At 33.6% G+C, this 21,755-nt stretch overlaps 1 protein-coding gene across 2 annotated transcripts in view; it reads left to right on the top strand.

Annotated features, from left to right (window-relative positions):
- The window catches only part of LOC114332894 (transcriptional regulator ovo-like), a 161,240-nt gene that overhangs the window by 119,753 nt on the left and 19,732 nt on the right, over positions 1-21,755 (top strand). For both annotated transcript variants that reach the window (XM_050651772.1, XM_050651773.1), the window contains exons 2-3: positions 5,144-5,633; positions 12,929-13,206. In XM_050651772.1, the coding sequence (XP_050507729.1) occupies positions 5,144-5,633; positions 12,929-13,206 (768 nt within the window). The remainder of the gene's footprint in view (positions 1-5,143; positions 5,634-12,928; positions 13,207-21,755) is intronic.

Genomic DNA, 21,755 nt, shown 5'->3' with positions numbered 1-21,755 from the left:
AATTTGGTGGGTTTTAAGACATAGTTATTGCGCATATTTTGACACACAATTAAGAATTTTATATTCACCATTAGCGCGGGTACGGATAAGGGTCTGAATTTTTTTAAAGAAAAAAAATAGTACGCCACTGAGATATTTCAAATTAAAAATTATTTTTGAATTCTCTGTTCAATTTCTTACAAACCATCTATCTTCATGTTTGTTCATACGACGCTTCGTTTTCATACAAAAAATAAAATATCGTAACGCTTACAAAGTATTCGAAATAAGTTTCTACACATTCATATAGAAACTTCGTCGAAAACTTTGTAAGCGTTAAGATGTTTTATTATTTTTTGCATGAAAACTAAGCGTCGCATGAAACAAAGGAAAGATAGATTTTTTGTCACAAATTGAACGAGGAATTCAAGAAAGATTTTTAATTTGAACTATTTCAGTGGCGTACCATTTTTATCTTAAAAAAATTTCAGACTATTACCCGTATGCGCGCCAATGGTGAATATAAAATTCTTAATTGTATGTCAAAACATGCGCAATAACTATGTCTTAAAACCCTTTAAATTTCATTTGCACACCTCAACCGGTTTTAGTGCAATAAATAAATCGTCAGTTTGTAAGAAAAATTTTAATACCCCGTATCTCGGAAACAAATGAAAATCTAATAACAACATATGAGTTATTTTTGATTATTTTTACGTATATTATACAGTCTTAAAGTTTGGCGCGTTCTTCCCCACTCACCCTGTATATCCGTCAGCACATTTCTCTACAGCCTCTGGATAGAGGAACGGACCACCCAAAATTTTATAATCTAAAGTTAGAAGTTAACAAAACTAAGGGATAGAAATCTTTAACTACCTTTTATTTAGATGCAAATATCTTATCCGAAATAATCTGCTATTAAACAACACTGGTCTATGTACCTAGTTTACATTAAAAACTAATGTTCCTCATCGCTGGCTGGCTTGCCGATTCCGAATCTGATTATAGCAGACGGTAATTAAAAAAGGCATTAAATGCTGTAAACAATATTGTTTCTAATGGATAACTAATTATCAGAATATAATAATAGACACACAGACAGGTAGAAAAAAAGAAATAGTTGACGCACCATCTGCGCCAAATATAAAAATCACCTATTATCGGAAGCAACCAACCAATCAGTGTAACCTGTAGAACTGTCAAGGTTACATAAAATACGTCAAATTGCGTTCATTGACCCCCTAGAAAACTACCAGCTTTTAAAACCTTGAATCTCTAATGTATTGTTGATTATAGCATTATATTCATGAAATCCGTTATTAAGGAATAAAATGCCAACTAAATATTTTAATTCGTCTGTTGAGCATATTTTTAAATTTAAATTTTATCTTAATGTTTGCAAATTTATAATATGTAAAATTTCACACTTAACTGGTTAAAGACTTTTAACCTAAAAATAATTTTTTAGCGAATGGTAATTCGGTTCTCAGGAAATAAATAAGAGAATGATATCACTTTTGGTTTATCGCGGTTTATTTTAAATCCACATTGTTTACCATTTTTGTTAACACTATCTAGATTTTTAATTTATTTTGGCAGTAGTTTCATCGGCATATCAAATATTGGTTATAGTTCAACATAATACAACAATGCTTTGAGTTGTTTGTGAATCTTTTTTATATCATGATTCCAAAACTGTTTTTAAATCTCTTGTCGGTAAAGATGTGTCATTTACAGCTATGCCTTCCTTTCTTACTATCACTAGATCGAGAATCTGCAGAGTCGCGTCGGAGGTAAACATTTCCGACACCGCTGGGTTTCTATAAGACTAAAAGAAAACCTCTTCAGAGTCACGTCCACCACCTTGGTCCTAAGTCGGACCTGTGTAACTCCGATGTGGACTGGCTAAACCCCATTCCTCTCATACTAGCGCATCGGAGTGGAATCGTCCGTGAGAACATAACCTCTCCCCGATGTTGCCCCGACTTTTGCCCGATTTTCAGGCGTTCGTCATCACCATCAGCTTCCGCCTCCCACACTCATGCGACCACCACGTCCGCCTATGCCTAACTAGATTTTCTCCTTGGCGATCCTTCTTAGACATACATACATATCTACCGTCGTTGCCGCGATAAACTGTCCCATGTGCTTTTGTCGTCATCCGTCTGGACCTCATTCGACACTCACATTCCACGTGCCCTGTCCTCTCTCATGCCTGTAGCTATTTCCGTCTCTTTCACTCTCTTAGTTGTGCTTGCCTTTATCCCTATGCTGTCAATATTTTCTTCTTTCTACCCCTGCGGGCTCAGTTCTGCCTTCTCGATACCTGCTAGAACTGCATCTAGATCTTCCTTCTCTTTTACCAACACTCAACGAAAAAGGTACGTAATATCAATAAAAATGGTAATTCAGACAACAAACGCAATACCTAAAATTTGTCCAATTCTTGGTTTTATTGGAACAACAAAGCGATGTTCATCAATTCATTATTTTCGTTAGTTGAGCCAATTACGTTTATTGAATGGATTAACATTCATTATGTATACCATAATATCACTTTATTGATATTACGAACTCTGTTCATTGAGTCAACGAAAACTATTCATTGAAACAACAACGTCGTTAATAATTGACCGACGAAGACTATTCGTTGTGTCAATAACTGTGTTATTTCTCCTAACGTATTTCGTTTATTTCTACAATTATTTCCGTTTATTCTTACAATTAATTCCGTTCATTCCCACAATAAATACGGTTATTCTTACAAGCAATTCTATTCATTCTTACAATCACACTCCCTCCCCCCCTTATTAACTTATTTATTTTTAGCACATAAGCAAAACGCTCGGACAGGTCGATTTTTAAAATAATCAAAGCATATTATAAAATCAATGTTTCGAACTTTACACGATCCCTCTTCAGGTGACAGGCATATTTAATTTTTTTAAATTAGAAAGTACATCATGTGACAGCTCATTTAAAAGCGTTTGAAATAGTGATTCCAAAAATGTATATCACTTTAATCCTTTTTAAGAGCGCAGGTGCAAAATTTCGATCGAATTCTTTTTAAACGATTCATTTTTTTTGGAATCTCGAGAAAACTAATAAGTATTTTTGAAAAATTTAAACGCAGAATAAAAGATTACATTATTACCGAGGGCTGAAAGTCCCTTAGAATAAACAAAAAGTTTCTTTTGAATGGTATATTTGAAATAAAAATCATACTAAATTTTCTCTTTTCCACCCCTGTGACTTATTAAAATAATCATTATAGAAGTTCTCAGGGACTTCAGACCCTCGATAATACTGTAATATTTTATTCTGCGTTTAAATTTTCAAAAATACTAATTAGTTTTCTCAGGATTCGAAAAAAAATTAAAAATAATTCGACCGAAATTTCACAATAATAGACACACGAAAACTTCCTTCTACTACGGACTACACTTGGAAACGAAATGAAATTATTATTCGGCACTTCGGCACAGGTATCAGCATTGTTTAACAAAGAATTCTTTTTTAAACAATGGTAACACAGAGAAGCTAGGAGTATCACGATAAGGAAAAGCCGTTACATTTCAAATGGTCAAGCAAAACATTTATTGTCTCAACAACTACGTTTATTGTCACCATGAACACATTGATTGTGGTTATTAAACGTAGTAGTAGAATGATTAATGCATTCGTTGTTACAACAATCAGTTTACATCTATACAATAATCATATATTACTCTACTCTATATTAACAACATTTGTACATTGTTTTAATGAAATCTGTACGTTGTCACGATAAACCAAACTAATTGCTTGTCATCTACGAAATCAGGAAAGTGAGTTGCTGCCAGAATTAACATTATTTATTAAATATACGAAACTAAGTTATTGGCTGAATAAATTGAGTGTTATTGATTAATGTACTCTAGTTATTTTCACAATTATTATTCAATCATTGTGACAATAACCAAATACATTCGTCAATGTCTAAAAGTTCGTTGAAACAAAAAATTAAATTGCTGTTACAACGAAATACTATTCAATAATCACTGTTAATTAATATTACGAACTAAATTTTTTGGGTGAACCTTTCTCACATACTTGTGGATTTTGTTCCATCATCGCTCATCCATCACCATCTTCTCTACCAATACAGACAATTGTTGGATTCGATATTTTTTGAATCTATGCAAGTAGCCACGGAAGCTCCCGGGTGCTGTGAGTAGCTGCGTCAGATAGTAGTCTATGCTGGCCACTCACTTACGGATATCGAAGAGGCCGAGCGACTAACAGGCGGTTAATTAAAGCCAAAATCACCACATACACGCAGTTTTCGTAAAGGCGTTGGCACGCTCGATCACAAAACTGCATGTGTGTGGCGTCTCAACTGCAGTTCATTAACTTAACTACTCAAATAACGGCCTTCAGTCCTGGCCTGCATGCCATGGCCTCTTCGATATCCGTAAGTGAGTGGCCAGCATAAGAGCTTGTGTTCGCAGACCAGCCAGCTCCACTTTGTCAGTATCAGAGACTTCGTCCGCTATGCCACACCCCCGTTGCATACCTTTCTTACTAATTAGGTGTTTTAAATTCATCTTACTTTTTTTCTTGAATTGTAGTACAATAATTACTAGCTAAATTGGAAGAGCTGTAGTTGCTGTATTATACCTAGACTTATTAGTTCTAGTTGCAAACACATCGATGAACGAGTTTTCTTTTTACTAAATCCTCTTAGGAGAAGAGGTGTTAAACTTGAGTTAAAAAAAATTGCTTTATTTTCCTTTTTTATGTTACCTTTTCACACGTACTTCCTCTATACGATTTAACATATGGAAGTTTCTAATGTTTGATATAATTACTGTATCATCCACATATTTGGCTGGCCATAACGAATATATGCAGGTAATTCGGTAATTTATTTTATTCCTATTGATTGATAGTCAAGGATTTTATTGAACAATTGATATCCATTTTCTAAAAATATTTCCTAAATAAATTATGTCTAAATTCTATTATTTTACACAAATTGTGCATTAACAATATTATGCTAAGATAATTGTATACATTACATACGTTTTATTTATATACATATAAATATATTTTTAGTAGTATCTACAATTTCCAGTGAGTTTCAAAACACAAACTTTAAATACCTATTTTTTATTTTCAGATCATGACAGGAAGCAAGAAGAAAGGTCCAAATCAAAAACTCCTCCCCCGGAATCATCAAAACCTTCTAATATCCCCCCTCGTCGGTTTATCTCCTCTATTCTCGGCGGAGATAAGCCGTACGGAAGCCGAGGCCACGTGCTCACACGTGCCGAACGAAAGGAATACCCATCTCTCTTCAAACAAGAAAAAGTCACACTTCCTCCCGCGCAAAAACCGTCAGAAGATAAACCCCGCCCTGCAAATTTGGCCCCGATTCGACAGTTTTCGGTGATACAAAGAACACCCAAGTCTACGACGAAGAGAGAGGAGGACACGGATACACGAGTACCTACGAATTTAATCATCCAGGAACCTGAACAAGAACAGCCTATTGATTATCACATACCTAAACGGAGGGGGGAGACGGAAAATGAAGAAGAGGAAAGGAGAATTAGGGAGCAAAGGAGAAGTCATTGTTCGAAAGTCAGCAAACCTTTGATTTCTGTACGGTAAGAAATATTTACGATTATTAGATTATTGATATGTACTCTATTAAAACAGTACATCTGTTCGTTTTAAAACTTTTTCATCTAGATGTGCCTATCCGTGATAAACGTTGGCGATCATCCCGACAATATTTATCTTAACAGCGCGAAAAAGCTACACAAATGTGTAATGATACGCCGCGAACACGCACCAACACTAGAACCGTACTCTTCTTAAAGTGCCTATCCGTTCCGGATGTTGGCGATCATCATGGCTATCTTGACTTTGTTTACCGCAGCGCGGAACAGTTCAGTGGTAGTGGTGTTATACCACTTTCGTAAATTTTGAAGCCAGGAAATGAGTCTTCTTCCCGGTCCTCTTTTACCATTTACCTTCCCTTGGAGAATCGGTTGGAGAAGGCCGTAACGTTCTTGATTTCTCATTACATGTCCTAGATATTCTAATTTTTTTGTTTTGATGGTTATGAGAATTTCACACTCTTTCCCCATTCTACGCAGGACTTCCACATTAGTAATTCGGTCAACCCAGGATATACGTAAGATGCGCCTATAACACCACATTTCGAAAGCTTCGAGCCGATTCATAGATGCAACAGTTAGTGTCCACGCTTCCATTCCGTAGAGCAGAACAGTGAATATGTAGCTTTTCAACAGACGGTATTTTGTTTTTAATGATATGTCTCGACTGTTGAAAATGGGTCTCATTTTAACGTATGCTGCTTTCGCTTTTATTATTCGCTCTTTAATTTCTGTCGAGTGATTACTGAGACATTATCTGGTGTATTTAAGTTCCGCTGTAAACTATGTACCTAGTTCAGTTAAAGCCCTCAGCAATACTCAGCATTCAACACATTTAAACCTTACTAAATACCTAATACTAGTTCAGTTAAAAGGTGTGTTTTTATGTTAAAAGATGTGTAATTCGTTTAAAATTATGCAATAGGTATTTCAATACATTTCAAAAGAAAATAATTTTAGTAAACAAAAACAAATAGTAAATACATAAGTCCTACTATTAGGTTGGATTATTTTAAATACTGTAAATCACAATCACAAACGAGTTCTTATTATCTGTTATTATTCCGTAATGCGTACGATGTTGTCAGTTTATTAAAATTTCCAAACATTAAAATACAGGTATATAAAAAACAATGTTATCTTTTTTTTTGGAAACGGTTAACTTTAGAAAAAAATGGTATAGGACTTTTTTGTTCTAAATTGTGTATTCTCTTCATATCTTCAAGGAACGCACTATTTTCCGGGACACCCTGTATATCACAATTTACATCCCTGTATCTCTGAAATAGCACTTGCACAGCAAAAAGGGCCTCCCGTGTTCCCAGAGCATCACGAAATTCGAATTGTGTTCTTGTTAGTTGTTCCTCGCACTTTGTATATATTCGTTTGTGAATGACCTTTAGAAATGTTTTAAGTAAATGGCTCATAAGGCTTATAATTCTATAGTCTTCGCACTTTCTCGCATTGGGTTTTTTTGGAAGATTTATAAAAGTTGATTCTAGCCATTTTTGGGGAATTATGCCTGTGTCATATATTTTGTTAAATATATTTGTCAACCATTTTATGCCGTCGTAGTCCATAAATTTTAAGAATTCGGAATGAAAATGATCAGGGCCTACTGCTTTGGTACTTTTGATCGCATACGTTACTTCTTCAACTGTAAGTGGAGGTCCATTTTCGCAATTGGTGTTTGTTGTGATGCCAGTGTTACTTCGTATATCTTGAAAAGTTTTTTCCACGTATTTAATCCAAATATCCCTTTTCTGTTCTATTTCCAATACTATATTTCCATGATTATCTGTCAGAAATCCAGTGTTCTTGTGTTTATATAAGCCTGCAGCCTCTTTGATCTTTTTATGGAGGTTAAACGAATCATGTTTTTGTTGTAATAACTCTATCTCTGTACATTTCGAGCTTAACCAATTTTCTTTTGCTATTTTAATAGCCCTTATAATTTCGTTATTTATTTTGTTGTAGTTATTCTTATTATCTTTAGCTTTTCTTCTGTTTTCCGTCATACATAGAATCTCCTCTGTCATCCATTCTTTTTTCTTTGTTCCGTACGAGTTCCACAATCACGCGATTAAAATATATAAATTTATCGGGAGCTCGCTCACTTCGCTTGCTACCGTTTAATTATGAGCCGCAAATTACTTCAACACGGTACACCTTGCTGCTCAAGTTGGCCTGCCTTAGCTTGCGAGATCACGTCACTACGGTGACTCGCTACTCAGGTCGGCCTGCCTCGCTCACCTCGCTTGGCTGGTAGTGGAGCCCAGAGCTGTCGCTTCAAGACTGGAGAATCTCGGTTCGCTGGCCTCCTTAAGTATCCCTCTGCCTGTGCTGTTTCGGAGAATTGGAAATGAGTGGGGCTTCTGCGCGGACTGAGGAACTCCTACGGTTCTAGTATTGGTGCGTGTTCGCGGCGTATCATTACAAATGTTGTGTTGAACCAGGTTCTGAGGTTCTTTAACCAAGACGTTCTTTTTCTTCCTGGACCCCGCTTTCCAAATATTTTTCCTTGCAGGATGGCTTGTGGGAGGGCATATTTGGATCCATTTCGCATAATGTCTCCAAAGTATTGTAACTTTCGAGATTTGATAGTCGTCAGTACCCCTTGGTTCTTCTTCATTCTTCTGAGGACCTCGTCATTTGTGACTGGTCGATCTACGAGATCATAAGTATCCTCCGATATAGCCATATCTCAAATGCTTCGAATGTTCCGCATATATCTTTGTTCAAGGTGCACGATTCAACACCATAAAAAATGACAGATAAGACGTAACATCGTAACATTCTTACCTTTATACCAAGAGAGGTTGTGGCTTTTAAAGAAGGCCGCCATTTGGTTGAAGGTGGATCTAGCTTTTTGGATCCTTGCTTTCATCTCTTGGTTGTTGGACCAGTCTTCATTTATTATGGTGCCGACGTAGGTATATTGCGTTATTCTTTCTACTGGGGTTTGGTAGATGTAGAATTGACTTTCTGTTATCTTTTTCTTGCTAATTATCATGAGCTTTGTCTTCTTTACGTTTATATTGAGTCCATATTGTTGACTGTAATACTTGATTTTGTTCATAAGGACTAGGTCTTCTAGGGCAGGGGTCACCAATTATATTCCCTGAGGGTCCGTTTCGAAAACCTATGACATTTCCGGGGTCGGGATTTAATGGTACCTGTGTCTGGTTGTTCTGGTTCGGTTTCGGAAACAAATCAGAAGGGTGCCGGGCGAAATTTTTAGGCAGAAATTGTTTTAACAGTTTTTTTTTTTAAATAAATTCAAAACAATACAAATTGAAGAGTCTCAGATGCAGAATCCACCAAAAATGGTAAATAAATATTTAAATCTGAGACTATTCGTGTTGAAAGTTCGTTCTGGTACATCCTTAATCTGCGACTTTTTCAATTAATAAGACCGCAGATGACGAATATAGAAAAGGAAAAGGAAACGATCACATTCCGCTTTCATTCGTCTAGCTAGGAAAAAAGGACAGACGAGGAATTATTTTTCAAAACAATACCTTTTTTGCCCCCGAAAATATGATTTTAACATTTTTGGGTAATCTTGAACAAAAAAGATCCTGTGTCATTTTTTCTCAAATATTGATAAATTTCGAATTTTGAGTGTTTTAAAATCTGAAAAATGCGAAAATAGGCATTTTCGAAGCTTGAAAACTCATATGCAAATTATTATTTTTGAGGTTGTCAAGTGCGTAAATTGAAGTTTGAACATTCAGTTTCAAGATTCTGATGAGTAATCGGGGCTTATTTTAATTTAGACCGTTGTTTTTAATTATTAATAATTATGGGCGTCCACTCGACCCTCAAGCCGACGCTCGGCGCCTCTTACTACATGGTGCGTATTGCACTATATGATTGGCGTATTTAATTAGCACATTGGCAATAATTAATTGAATTACATAATAAATAAATTATTTTAAAAAAGCTATGTTAATAATATATTATACAAGTAAATGTCAAGTAGGTACTTGTTGGGAATTTTTCGCATAAGTACGTATAATACGTATACGTGCGACAGAGACACACCATAAAATGCGACGCGCGACCAATAACAATTTAAAAAAACAACGGTCTATATTGAAATAAGCCCCAATTACTCGTCAGAATCTTGAAACTGAAGGTATAAGCTTCAATTTAGGCACTTTTCAACCTGAACACTAATAATTTACACATGAGTTTTCATGCTTGGAAAATGCGTATGCATATTTTCGCATTTTTTAAATTTTAAATCGCTCCTCGATTTAAAACTATCGACTTCATTGAGTACTGCATCAGTACCTGATGCAGTACCTGATAACGGCTTATCATTCTTCTCCTCTCTTCTACTCTTAAATTTTCGACACCATTCCTTGACAGTTGGATACGCAAAACATACTTTTATTAGAAAATTAAAACAACTTTTTTGCTATTTTAAATAAATTCTTTTTATTCTTGACTGTACTGCTTCCAATTGAAACAAACATTTTAAAAATTTCCAGATATCAATCATAATTTTGGTTGTGTGTATATTACAACTACTTTTTTAGTAATTTTATTTAATGACTAGAGCTCGGGAAATATGCAAAATGCATATTAAAATTTTGGATAAATTTTATAAGTGCATATGCATTTATAAAATTGCATATTTTCAGACTTTTTTTACCTCAAATATTAAAGTTAACCACTAAGAGAACTAAACCACTCTTTGGTGACATCCTTAATCTCTGCCTTTTGCAATTTATAAGGCAAGGAGACGAGGAATAAAGGATACGAAGGGGACTCTACAATTTTTTTTTCTCTGATTTTGGCCTTGGTTTAGAACTAGAACCTTTAGCCACGTAATTGTATAACTTATCACTAAGTCAGGGGAGTAATGTGTAGTGTGTGTGTTGAGTAACGCCCAGTTCCACCAACGTGACTTAAGTGAAAATTTGATCTTAAGAAACAATTTTTACTTAAGTCCCGTTGAGTTTCGTTCCACCAACGAAAAATATTTACTTAAGAACAAATATTTTTGCTTAAGCTTAAGTCACCTATCATGACGACTTAAGTAAAAATTTTAACTTGACGCATGTATTGAAATTCATCTTCTGTCATATATTGACAAACAAGTGAGGTTAAATTTCTTCTGTTGATATCAGTTGATATTACGTTAGGATAACTCTCATTCTTGCGATCTATTTTGATTTATATATTCTTATTTTTTTAATTCTACCCTAATATATAGTATAAAGTAGTATGTAATAGTTTATAATATATAATATAGTGTAGTGTACTCTGTTTATCTTTGGTATACACACCATTGGTTTTTTTATTTTCAATGATGTCCTTGTATTTGGACACCAAGGAAACCAATTCCCCGTTTTTTGATCAGAAAAGTTTACTCTTTTTTAAATTTTTTCATATTCTTATAAACTATTTCCATACTCTGACAAATTAAAACTATTACATACCTTAATTTTTAAAACTCTCTCTAAATTTTTAAACCGTTATATTTTAAAACTAGCAACTAAATGAATGCTGAACTAATTAGTAATTCTCAATTAGATTAATTTTAAATGAGCAAATAATTTCGCAAAATACATACACAAGAACATGACAAGAATCATATTTATACCTAATATCAATTTACAATAAATATTGAAATGACATTTTCTAATGTCTGTTGACATTAATGTCAAAAATGGCACAAATTTTCTTCTTTTTTGGTGTTTTTTCATTAAAAACAAGTCAAAAGGTTAAGAATTTTTGACAATTTTGCAAAGTTGGTATCTCTGATAATTTAAGTTTTTTCTTGGCTAAGTTAAGTAAAAACTTGTATGGTGGAATGCAAATTTTTACTAAGAAATTTTTTTGACTAAGCAAAACTTACCTAAGATTTTACTTAGATCACGTTGGTGGAACCGGGCGTAAGTGTCTTGTTACTTTGCAAAGTCGACGTCATTGTCTTTGCAAAGAGACGCTAATTGTATCCGAACGTCTGCGGTCCCTCCGGTGAGTACCGATCCCACAAGGACAGAAACCATGACTCTACAATATGCAGTCACATTTTGTTAGTGAAAAAATTTGTTATTGTTAAGTGATGCTGAGCCATATATGACTAAAGGTGGACAATATTTAAAATTATTTTTTTCAAATTTGTTACTTGTTTAGCACACGCTTTAAATAGCAGAATCTGTAAGGACAGACTTTTCCAATGGCCAATACCCTTGTATCAAATATAAAAAAATATTTTAAAAGCTCTTATGCGAATAGGTACAGGTATAGGTCTCAAGATCACTTACCTAATGTGACTTGACCACCTGAACCTATGATAACTAGATTGAGAACATGGTTTAATTCTGTAAATTTCATAACCGATAATTTTGAGAGAATTAGAGACGTCATTTGTAGTTTAGATGTAGATAACTCAGGTGCTGTAAAAAAATGTGTGGATGTATTAAAAAACGTTATTAAAAAGTAATTTGACACATATCCAAACCAATTTTGTAAATATTGCTGAACCAATTACTAAATTCGAAAAGCGAAATATTATTTCATTAGACCAAAGTATTGAAATTATCAATTCATGAGGGCTATCAAGAGAAATGAAGGATATCAAGAAATAATTCAAATAAATAATATTATGAAGATGGGGAAATGTGAAGCTAATTTAATTTTATAGATAGAACCCTCAATTGTTCAATATTTTAAGTTTTCTCCTGTACCTTCATGAGAAGTAGAAAAAAGTGATTTTTTTTTTAAATGTGAATTTTTCCGTGTATAAACAATTATTGTCAGATACACCGCTCAGTTTTTCTGTAGAAAATTTAGGAAAAATATTTAATAATGTATCTATAGTTTTAATTGTAATAATAATATAATAAAGAATTATGATGATAAATATGTATAAAGAACAAATGAATATAATGATGTAGGTAATAGAAATTTCAATAAATATTTTTTTTATTTAGCTTAAATGCCTCGACAGCTAAGGGCTAAGACCATTGGCATAAAATATAGATATAATTAAATACCTTCAAAACAAGGATTTCTTCGTTTTTTATTTATGTATATGCATAAAAGCATATTTTAGTGCACATTTAAACTGTTTTTTGTGCATATTTGCATGCATATTTTAGGGTTTTTTAAGTGCATATTTCCCGAGCTCTACTAATGACCATATTCCTACGATAAACAAATGTTATGGTGTTTTGATAAAAGTTCTGGCAATACATGACAAATCATAGCATAAACTACCATAACAATGCAATTTCTAACCAATTATCCTCTTGTTACAGATCGCTTGTCGGTAAACTTCCCGTTACGTTATCGGCTGCTGCGGGTCATGGAAGAGGAGCCTCTGGGAACCAGTCCTCGGGAAACCAATCCACTAATTCTTCGTCGGGTGGCGGTAGTATAAACTTCACCAGTGCTTCGTCTGGAGGCGGCGGAGGAGGAGCTATGGGAAGCGGCACGGGCGGCGGAGGTATGAATCCTGGAAGGGATGGAAGACAAAACTACGGTCCCAGTAGTCCGCCTACTGGAAGTTTACCTCCATTCTACGAATCTTTAAAAGGTAGGAGAAAAAATAATATTTGCTCATACACGTAATATTCACTAAATAATTTTTTATTATGTCTATCATCAAAACATATTTTTTATTTATTTATTGTCAATAGGTGCTTATTAGAGCCGCTAAAGATGACAAATACATAGGTATATTACATACATAAATATATTAAAGAATCTGATCACAAGTGAATTGTCAAAAATTTCTTTTTGGACACACATAACGTATGGTACATTATACATACGTTGCTTTTTGTTATGAGCAAAATAGGGTCAAAATAAGCACTTATACAAGCACAATATATTGTGCAAAGATAAGCAAAGATCCAAGAAAAAAATTTCTATAGCCCATAGCAGGGGAGGCCAGTATGCTAAATTTGCAGTTACTCGAGCGTTATGGGGACCTATTGGGTTGTAAAAATTAGCTCCCAAAACCAAAAAAAGTTAACTTAAGTTTTCCATTTTAGTGGGGATTTTCCATTTTTTAATTTAATTTTCCATTTCCAACAATCGTTTTTTTCCGATTGTAGTGCGCGCCATCTATCTAAGGAATCCAAATTTGGAATAAAAAGGGGCTCCTATTTAAAATTTTAAAGTAATCCCCACTTCACCTCCGTGGGTGGTCGTGTTTGATGTCATTCGATAGATTTTTAAAAAATATTGAACACGTATATTTCAGTTTTTGATCTGACGTTCATTTCGCGAATGAACATCATAATGATGAATATAAAAGTTTAAAGCTAACACGACCCCCCTCTTGTTTGGTTTCATTCGATAGATTTTTGAAAAATATTGAACACGTATTTTTCAGTTTTTCGATCTGACGTTCGTTTCGCGAAATATTCACTTTTTTTGTGAAACTATGTGACTCACCCATTTCCTTACGCACCGCTCAAATCGTCAGATTTTTGCAATAAAAACTGTTCTGCATGTACTTATGTATCTTAATCTAACGAGTTTTTCTAAGGATAGATTTTTTTTTGGGGCCCCCTTAACCAACTCTCCTGTATTAAGAATCCATATATGGTAGGGGTGCATTTACAGGGTACAAGGTTTCTCCCCATGTGATTCTCTGATAATTTGACACAAATGACAGTTCTAGATCTGTAAACGTCAAAAAAGTAAGGTTATTAGTGACAAAATATATTGGCATACCTTAATCGATTTTATTATAAAAATTTTTAACAAATTTGAAAAACTTAAAATTTTGTGAATGATCATAATAATTTGATCACCCACTGTATCTTAATCTGACGAGTTTTTCTAAGGATAGATTTTTTTTAGGGCCCCCTTAACCAACTCTCCTGTATTAAAAATTCATATATGGTAGGGGTGCATTTATAGGGTACAAGGTTTCTCCCCATGTGATTTTCTGACGCGTTCGAGTAACTGCAAAAATCCCCGCATGGGCTCCCCAACCACTACCTCTAAAACATCGATATAAAACGCATTAAGATATTTTTTGTTTGGTAAACATTAACAGGAAAATTGATTTTCAATCAGCATAAAACTAATTAACAATACCATATTTTTCAAAATTTTCCTTTAAAAACTTGTGTCTCCTATATTAATAAGGATTAGAATTTGGCAAAAGTCTTCAAGAGTAGACTGCAGGAAGATTTTCAGAAAAAATATACAGTAAATGACTGGTGGGAAGTCAACAGCAAAGTTGTTGTACCAGTAGGAGGGGAAGTGCTAGGAAAACATCAGGAAAGGGTCTCCTAGAGACAAAGAAACTTAATGGTGGAAAGATAAAATGCAATAGAAGGTTAGGGAGAAGAAAGAGGTGTACAGAGAGAGGTCTACAAGAGAGAAAGATAAGGGAAAAGTACAAGATGGCAAAGAGGGAAGCAAAGCATGCTGTAACACGCTGTGCTGTGTAAAGATCATCTGCAAATCTGTATGAAGAGTTGGAAACACCCGATGAGGTGAAAAGGTTGTACAGCATTGATAAAGCAAAAAACAAATCATCAAAGGACTTGACTCATGTGCGACAAATTAAGGGTGCGGATGGAAGAGTGTTAAGATTCAATGTTAAAATAAAGCAAAGACGGTTTTTAAAAAGTTGCTAAATGAAGAACACTAAAGGAGAGAGACCGGGGTGGTCGAGGCTTTAAAAAGGATCAAGAATGGTAAAGCAGTAGGACCTGATGGGATACCTGTGGAGGTTTGGAAGGCTCTAAGGGAGGAAGGGGTTCAGGTGTTGGCAAATGATGATTAGGATATATGAGGAAGAAAGGATGCTTAATTCATAGAGGGAGAACGTGATGGTGTCACCTTATAAAGGGAACATTCAGGACTGTAAGAACTATTGAGGGATAAAGTTAATGTCACAAACAATGAAAATTTAGGAGGGAACAATAGAGCAAAAGAGGCGAGAGAGATCATATTATATCGACAGCATATTCTGTTTACCGTTTACCACATCCCAATCACCATTTCTTTGCGTAGTCTTTTTCATAGTATTTTTATACGCTAAATCAATTGTCACTAGTCGTGATAGCTTAAACCACGTTCCGACTTTGTTGTTAATAAATTATTGCAAAAATAACGGTTTTTAGTACGTTTACTCACGGTTTTTGCTCTAAATTGTAAAAAACCACTTGGAATGACATGAAATTTGGCATGCACGTAGCTAACATGTCAAACAAAACAAGTGATATTGTGCCGATGTGTGCTTTTACCCTGGGGGTGAGTTTTACCTCGTTTCGGGGGTGAAAGAAGAAACCTTTAAAATAAGTCCGGAATTGGATAAACTGATTAATTCTAAGCAACGTTTGTTCTATACAGTTTTTTCACTTTGCGAGTGAATATGTTCATTTTTCAACAAAAAAACCAAATAACTGAAAAGTATTGACTTAGTGAAAAAACTGTATAAAACAAAAGTTGCTTAGAACTAATCAGCTTATCCACTTCCGGACTTACATATTTTAAAGGTTTCTTTTTTTACCCCCCAAAGGGTGAAACTCGCCCCCAGGGTAAAAGCAGACATCGGCACAATATCACTTGTTTTGTTTGATATGTTAGCTACGTGTATGCCAAATTTCATGTCAATCCAAGTGGTTTTTTTTTTAATTTAGAGCAAAAACCGTGCGTAAACGTACTATAAACCGTTATTTTTGCAATAATTTATTAATAACAAAGTCGGAACGTGGTTTAAGCTATCACGACTAGCAGAAATCGATTTAGCGTATAAAATACTATGAAAAAGACTACAAACTTGCTGTAGATAGCGCATTTCGAGATTTTCGGTGAATAAACTATTATTTGCCCATTCAACATTTTATTATTTTGTTATTTACAAAATAAGAACATATTTTGAGTAACCGCGACTAGTCGCATTCGATTCAGCGACCAAAAATACACCAGAGAAGACCTTAACACTATCAGTTTATTTACAGGGCTTCTAATAATTCCTGAAAAACACCTAATTTTACCATAATTTGTTAATAACAATTAAACGCACCACATGTGGGCTTCCAGACCACTTCCATTGGATTCAGCTACCCAAAAAACCTATAATACCACCATCAAATCGCGACGAACTAAAAGTGCCCCCGGGACCCCCTATGTTGCGATTAGACTAATAGTTCCGCTAAGCGTTCTACTAGGTGATCTGTCGTTATCCATTATTATAAGGATACCTGCCCAGCGCAATCTTTGCATTTTTGAATAATTTGCTATAGAGGTTTCTCTTTAATAATATTGGTAGGTCTAACTCGTAGTTGAACCTTATTCTCCATATACCATTGACGCAAATCAGTTGCTTTTACTTATGTTAATTGTTCCATAAATATTATTGTTACTCAGAGTGTAACTCAGTGATGAGCGCGCTAATAACCGGCAAAATAACGCAAAAGGTGGAAAACATAATACATTGCGTAACAAAAAGAGATGAAACAAGTGGAGGTGGAAATTATCGTTATAAACGTATAAATTAACATTACATTATATAGTTTCCCACCTTTAGACGTATCAGAGGAGTATGACAACTGTCACTGTTACAGTAGAATTTTATAAAATACTCCTGTCACAGACGCATAAAGGTGGGAAACTATGTAATGTAATGTTAATTTATTTATACATTTATAACGATAATTTCCACCTCCACTAGTTTCATTTCTGTTTATTTCACAACTTAATATGTTTTCCATCTTTTGCGTTATTTTGCCGGTTATTCGCGAGCTCATCACTGTATATGGAAAATACTTTATATAATACGGACTACCATGTACTGACCATAAAAGTTTTAAATCAAAATAAAATAAAAATTTATTTTTACTGCTTATAATTTATTATGCTTAATTATATACCATTAACAAGTCTTAAAATAAATTTTATAATAAATTAAAAGGATATATTAATGACAAAATATTTAAAATAACTTACACGAAAGGTTAAGGAAAATAAAATTGTAAAGGCTGCACATTAAATTATGGTAAGATGTATGAATAACCATGCAGATTTCCACTCTAACTTACTGCATCTTTTGCTGCTATGTAGGTATCATCTCTATTTAGTGCAGTCATTGAAGCGTAAAATAGGTTTTTACCTCCGAAATTTTTTACTATGAACCGATTTACATGAGATTTTGGAATTGGGCTTATCTTACCCTTAACTTCAAAAGTGATATTGACCCAGACTCCGTTTTTTATTTTTAAGGGGTGAAAACAACCCCTTAATGGAAAAATTGACATTGAGCTATTTTATCACTAGAAAACGTGTTTAATAATAAAAAGTGACATTGTGAAGTGTTTTCTAACACAATAACCTCATGTTAAACTCATTTTCATCCCCTTGAAAACCGTACAACCCTTGCAAACAACCCCTAAATCGAAAAAATTTACAAAAAATTAATTTAGTATGACATAAAAATATTTAAATATAGAGTAAATAATATTTTACGTTCTCTATCTTAATTATTTAATTGTTAACCCATTTCAACCCTTAAAATCAACCCCTCGATTAAAAATTGTATAAAAAATTTATTCTGATAAACTAAAAAGGATTTAAATATCGTTCCACGTTCTCGAAAAAACTATGCTGGAAAATCATATGCTCAAGTTCTTTAACCCTTAAAACTACCCCTAAATTAAAACATTGAATATGTATGATTTAGTTTTTGGGCCATAACTACTTCAAATTTTGAAGCTATCACAACTTATAAAAAACATTTTGAAGGTAATTAAAAGAGCTACAACTTTTTTCATTATAATATGTATTGAAAAACCTTTTATTTTGAAACGGCGAAGGGTCAAAGGGCGTTAATCAATCTTAATATCTTCGTCAATTTTTGTGTGATAGGAAAAAGAAACAAACTAAATTTTTTGTCAAAAACCTATTTTTTTATTATTACACTTTTTTACGTATCTTTCATTATTTTTAAGATATTATGAAAAGAAGGTTTCTTAAAAATTCGAAATTTTTTTTTCTTAAAATCGTGATTTTTTCATAAATTATGTGTTTCAAAGCAGCGAAACTGCTAGAATCCATCAAACTCTTTATATTAAAGTTGATTTTAGATTCTATACGGAATACGATTAATTTTAATTTTGGTGGAAATGACACTTATGAAATCCATTGATTTAAAAAAACCCATTAGATGTTCCTCTTTTTTTCATTACAGCTCACTCATTTTACGTACAAAAGACTTTTAACAGTGCTCATTTTAAAGCTTATTTTAAGCACTATAAAATCCTTTCTCATTAGCATGCATAAAATTTATTCGCTCTCCGCTAGATAGCATTGAATACATCGATTAAATTTCACAAAAAATAAAAAACGGCTTTGATCTTCAATATCTCGCTTAATATTGAACTTAGAACACTATTTAAAAACCAATTTGTTCATTTTTTTACCTGCTACAATTTTGTTCATTATATTATCGTTAAAATGCATATCTTTGGAGATATTTGCAAAAAACTGTTAAAAATCGTGAGAAAATTCCGAATTTTCAATTACCAATAACTTGTATTGGGTTTTTGAAAAAACTTTATACAACATTTTTTGCTTAAAATTAGGTCTTCTATCGATATCAGAGGTTATTTTGAAGAAAAAAATCCACCACCGAAAAGGGGAGGCAACCACCCCCAGGGGATGGTTAACTTCAAAAGGATTCCTACCTCCAGGTAGGATAAGCCTAATTCAAAAATTTCATGTAAATCGGATCATAGTAAAAAATTTCTGAGCTATAAAAGCTTCAATGACTACACTAATTGTGGTTGTCGATCAGTATGAAAAAGTCTTCCCTATTGCAGGCTTTGTGTATGAGAGCGTTTCCTTCAATTATTGTGGTCCAATCTCTTAAATTCCTTAGCTACGATTTCTTCTTTCTTCCGTCCGAAAACTTAATTTTTTATGGTATTAATTTCCAGCCCTATTCTGGTGTTTTCTTCTATGAGTATGTTCATTATTATCTGGAGCTACTCTTTATTTTCTGCTATGATCACTGTATCATCTGCATGCCTTATGTTGTTTATCACAACACCACTGATTATTGCTCCCTCAGGACGTTCTTCTAGTGAAGATTAGAGTATATATTCAGCACATTAAAAAGAATTGGGGACAGAGCACACCCCTCCTTAAATATTTGTCAATTTAGTGTTATCATTGTTTGTTCGAATACAGCCTCTGTGATTCCTATACGTGTTACAAATGATAGATAGTGATATCACGTCTGTTCGGAAGTTGGAGAATTTCTATTATTTTTTGATGTTTTATTCGATCAAAAGCTCTTTTGTGATCAACAAAGCAGGTGTAGAGATTTCTCTTCACTTCCAAATGACTCTTAGCGATTAACGCTAGTCTCAATATTGCATATTTTGTTCCCGTATCCTTTCTGAAACCATGTAGTAAGCGCCTAAGACGCCGCGATAGATGCGAACAATTTTTTATGACGATAAATTGCTACTATTTATTGATTTTTTTAAAGCTTGTTTAGACGCTGCAATATATTGTCGCGATTGATTATAAATTGAAACAACTCGATCGTTACAATAAATTGCTCGCATTTATCGCAGCGACTAAACCAATGATAAATCGCTGCGATGTACCGTTTACACAGACGATAAATTGAAACAACTCGATCGTTACGATAAATTGCTCGCATTTATCGCGGCGTCTAAACGCTGCCTTAGATATTTATCGCATTTGTTGTAAAAACTGATAAAGATGACCCTCATGAAAATTTTTGCTGCGTGACTCATCGGAGATATTGTTCTTCCGTGATCATCATATTTTCTTACCGTATGCTTCTTGGGTTCTTGGGTAATGATGTGGTTGAACCAGTCTAGTACCCCAGTTTCATATGCACAATTAAATAATCATGTCATAATTTTTTGTTTTAAGAGCATAGACGCAAAATTTCGGCTCCAGTGCTTTTTAAATGCATTCATTTTTTCGAATCCTGAGAAAAGTACTAAATATTTTTGGAAAATTTGAACAAGGAGTGAAAGATTACATTATTACCGAGGGCCGAATGAATGTCCCTTAGAACAAAAATTTTTCTTTTGAATTTTTTTCACCTCTGTATCTTATTAAAATAAAGATTATAGAAGTTTTCAGGGACTTTCAGCCCTTGGTAACAATGTAATCTTTCATTCTGCGTTTAAATTTTTCAAAAAGACTTATTAGTTTTCTTTGGATTCGAACAAAAATGAATGCATTTAAAAAGCATTGGAGCCAAAATTTTTTGCCTACCTCCTATATTTTTGCAGAAGTATATTGTGTATAGGCATATTATGTGCGTAGTTGTGTAATAATTTAACCAACGTGGCAAAAAAATGTTACTTTTACCTTGGTACCCAATCTCATTGGGATTGGGATCAGTGAACAGATTATACAGTACGTCCATAAAGTAACGCATAAATTCATTATTTCGTAAACCGGTGATTTTAAGGAAAAATCCCGAAACAGGCCGATTTTTATTTTTAAATTACGATTTTTTGCCATATATATCATACTAGTGACGTCATAAATCTGTGCGTGATGACGTAATCGATGATTTTTTAATGTGAATAGGGGTCATGTGATAGCTTATTTGAAAGGATATTCAGTTCTCTATTCAATAATATAAACACTAACATAATTATTTATACATCGTGTTCAAAACAAAATTTTTTAAATTAAATTAATTGAGACAAAAAGAAGAATGTATGTAATTTATTTAATTCAAAACACGTTTTAATGTTGTTAGAAAATAGAAAAAAAAAATTTTATTTGACAAGTAAATATTGTTTTTCGCTTGAATTTAATGTCAAAGCTGCCACCCACCTACCTCTTGGCAGTTTGAACATTTCGTTTAGGCGAAAATAAATGTTCATTTTTCAAAAATAAAAATTTTTTTGTGATACCAGTAAAATGTATTTAGAATGAAATAAATTGCATACGTTCATCTTTTTGTGTCAATTAATTGATGTAAAAAAAATTTTTTGGACATCCTGTGTAAATAATTATGTGAATGTTTATATTATTGAATAGATAATTGAATACCCTTTCAAATGAGCTATCACATTACCTCTATTCTTATTAAAAAAAAATCACCGATTAAGTCATCAC

Source organism: Diabrotica virgifera, chromosome 5, assembly GCF_917563875.1.
Source record: "Diabrotica virgifera virgifera chromosome 5, PGI_DIABVI_V3a".
NCBI classification, from domain to species: domain Eukaryota; kingdom Metazoa; phylum Arthropoda; class Insecta; order Coleoptera; family Chrysomelidae; genus Diabrotica; species Diabrotica virgifera.
Note: the sequence above shows the minus strand (reverse complement) of the source record. Positions and strands in the feature narration are given on the sequence as shown.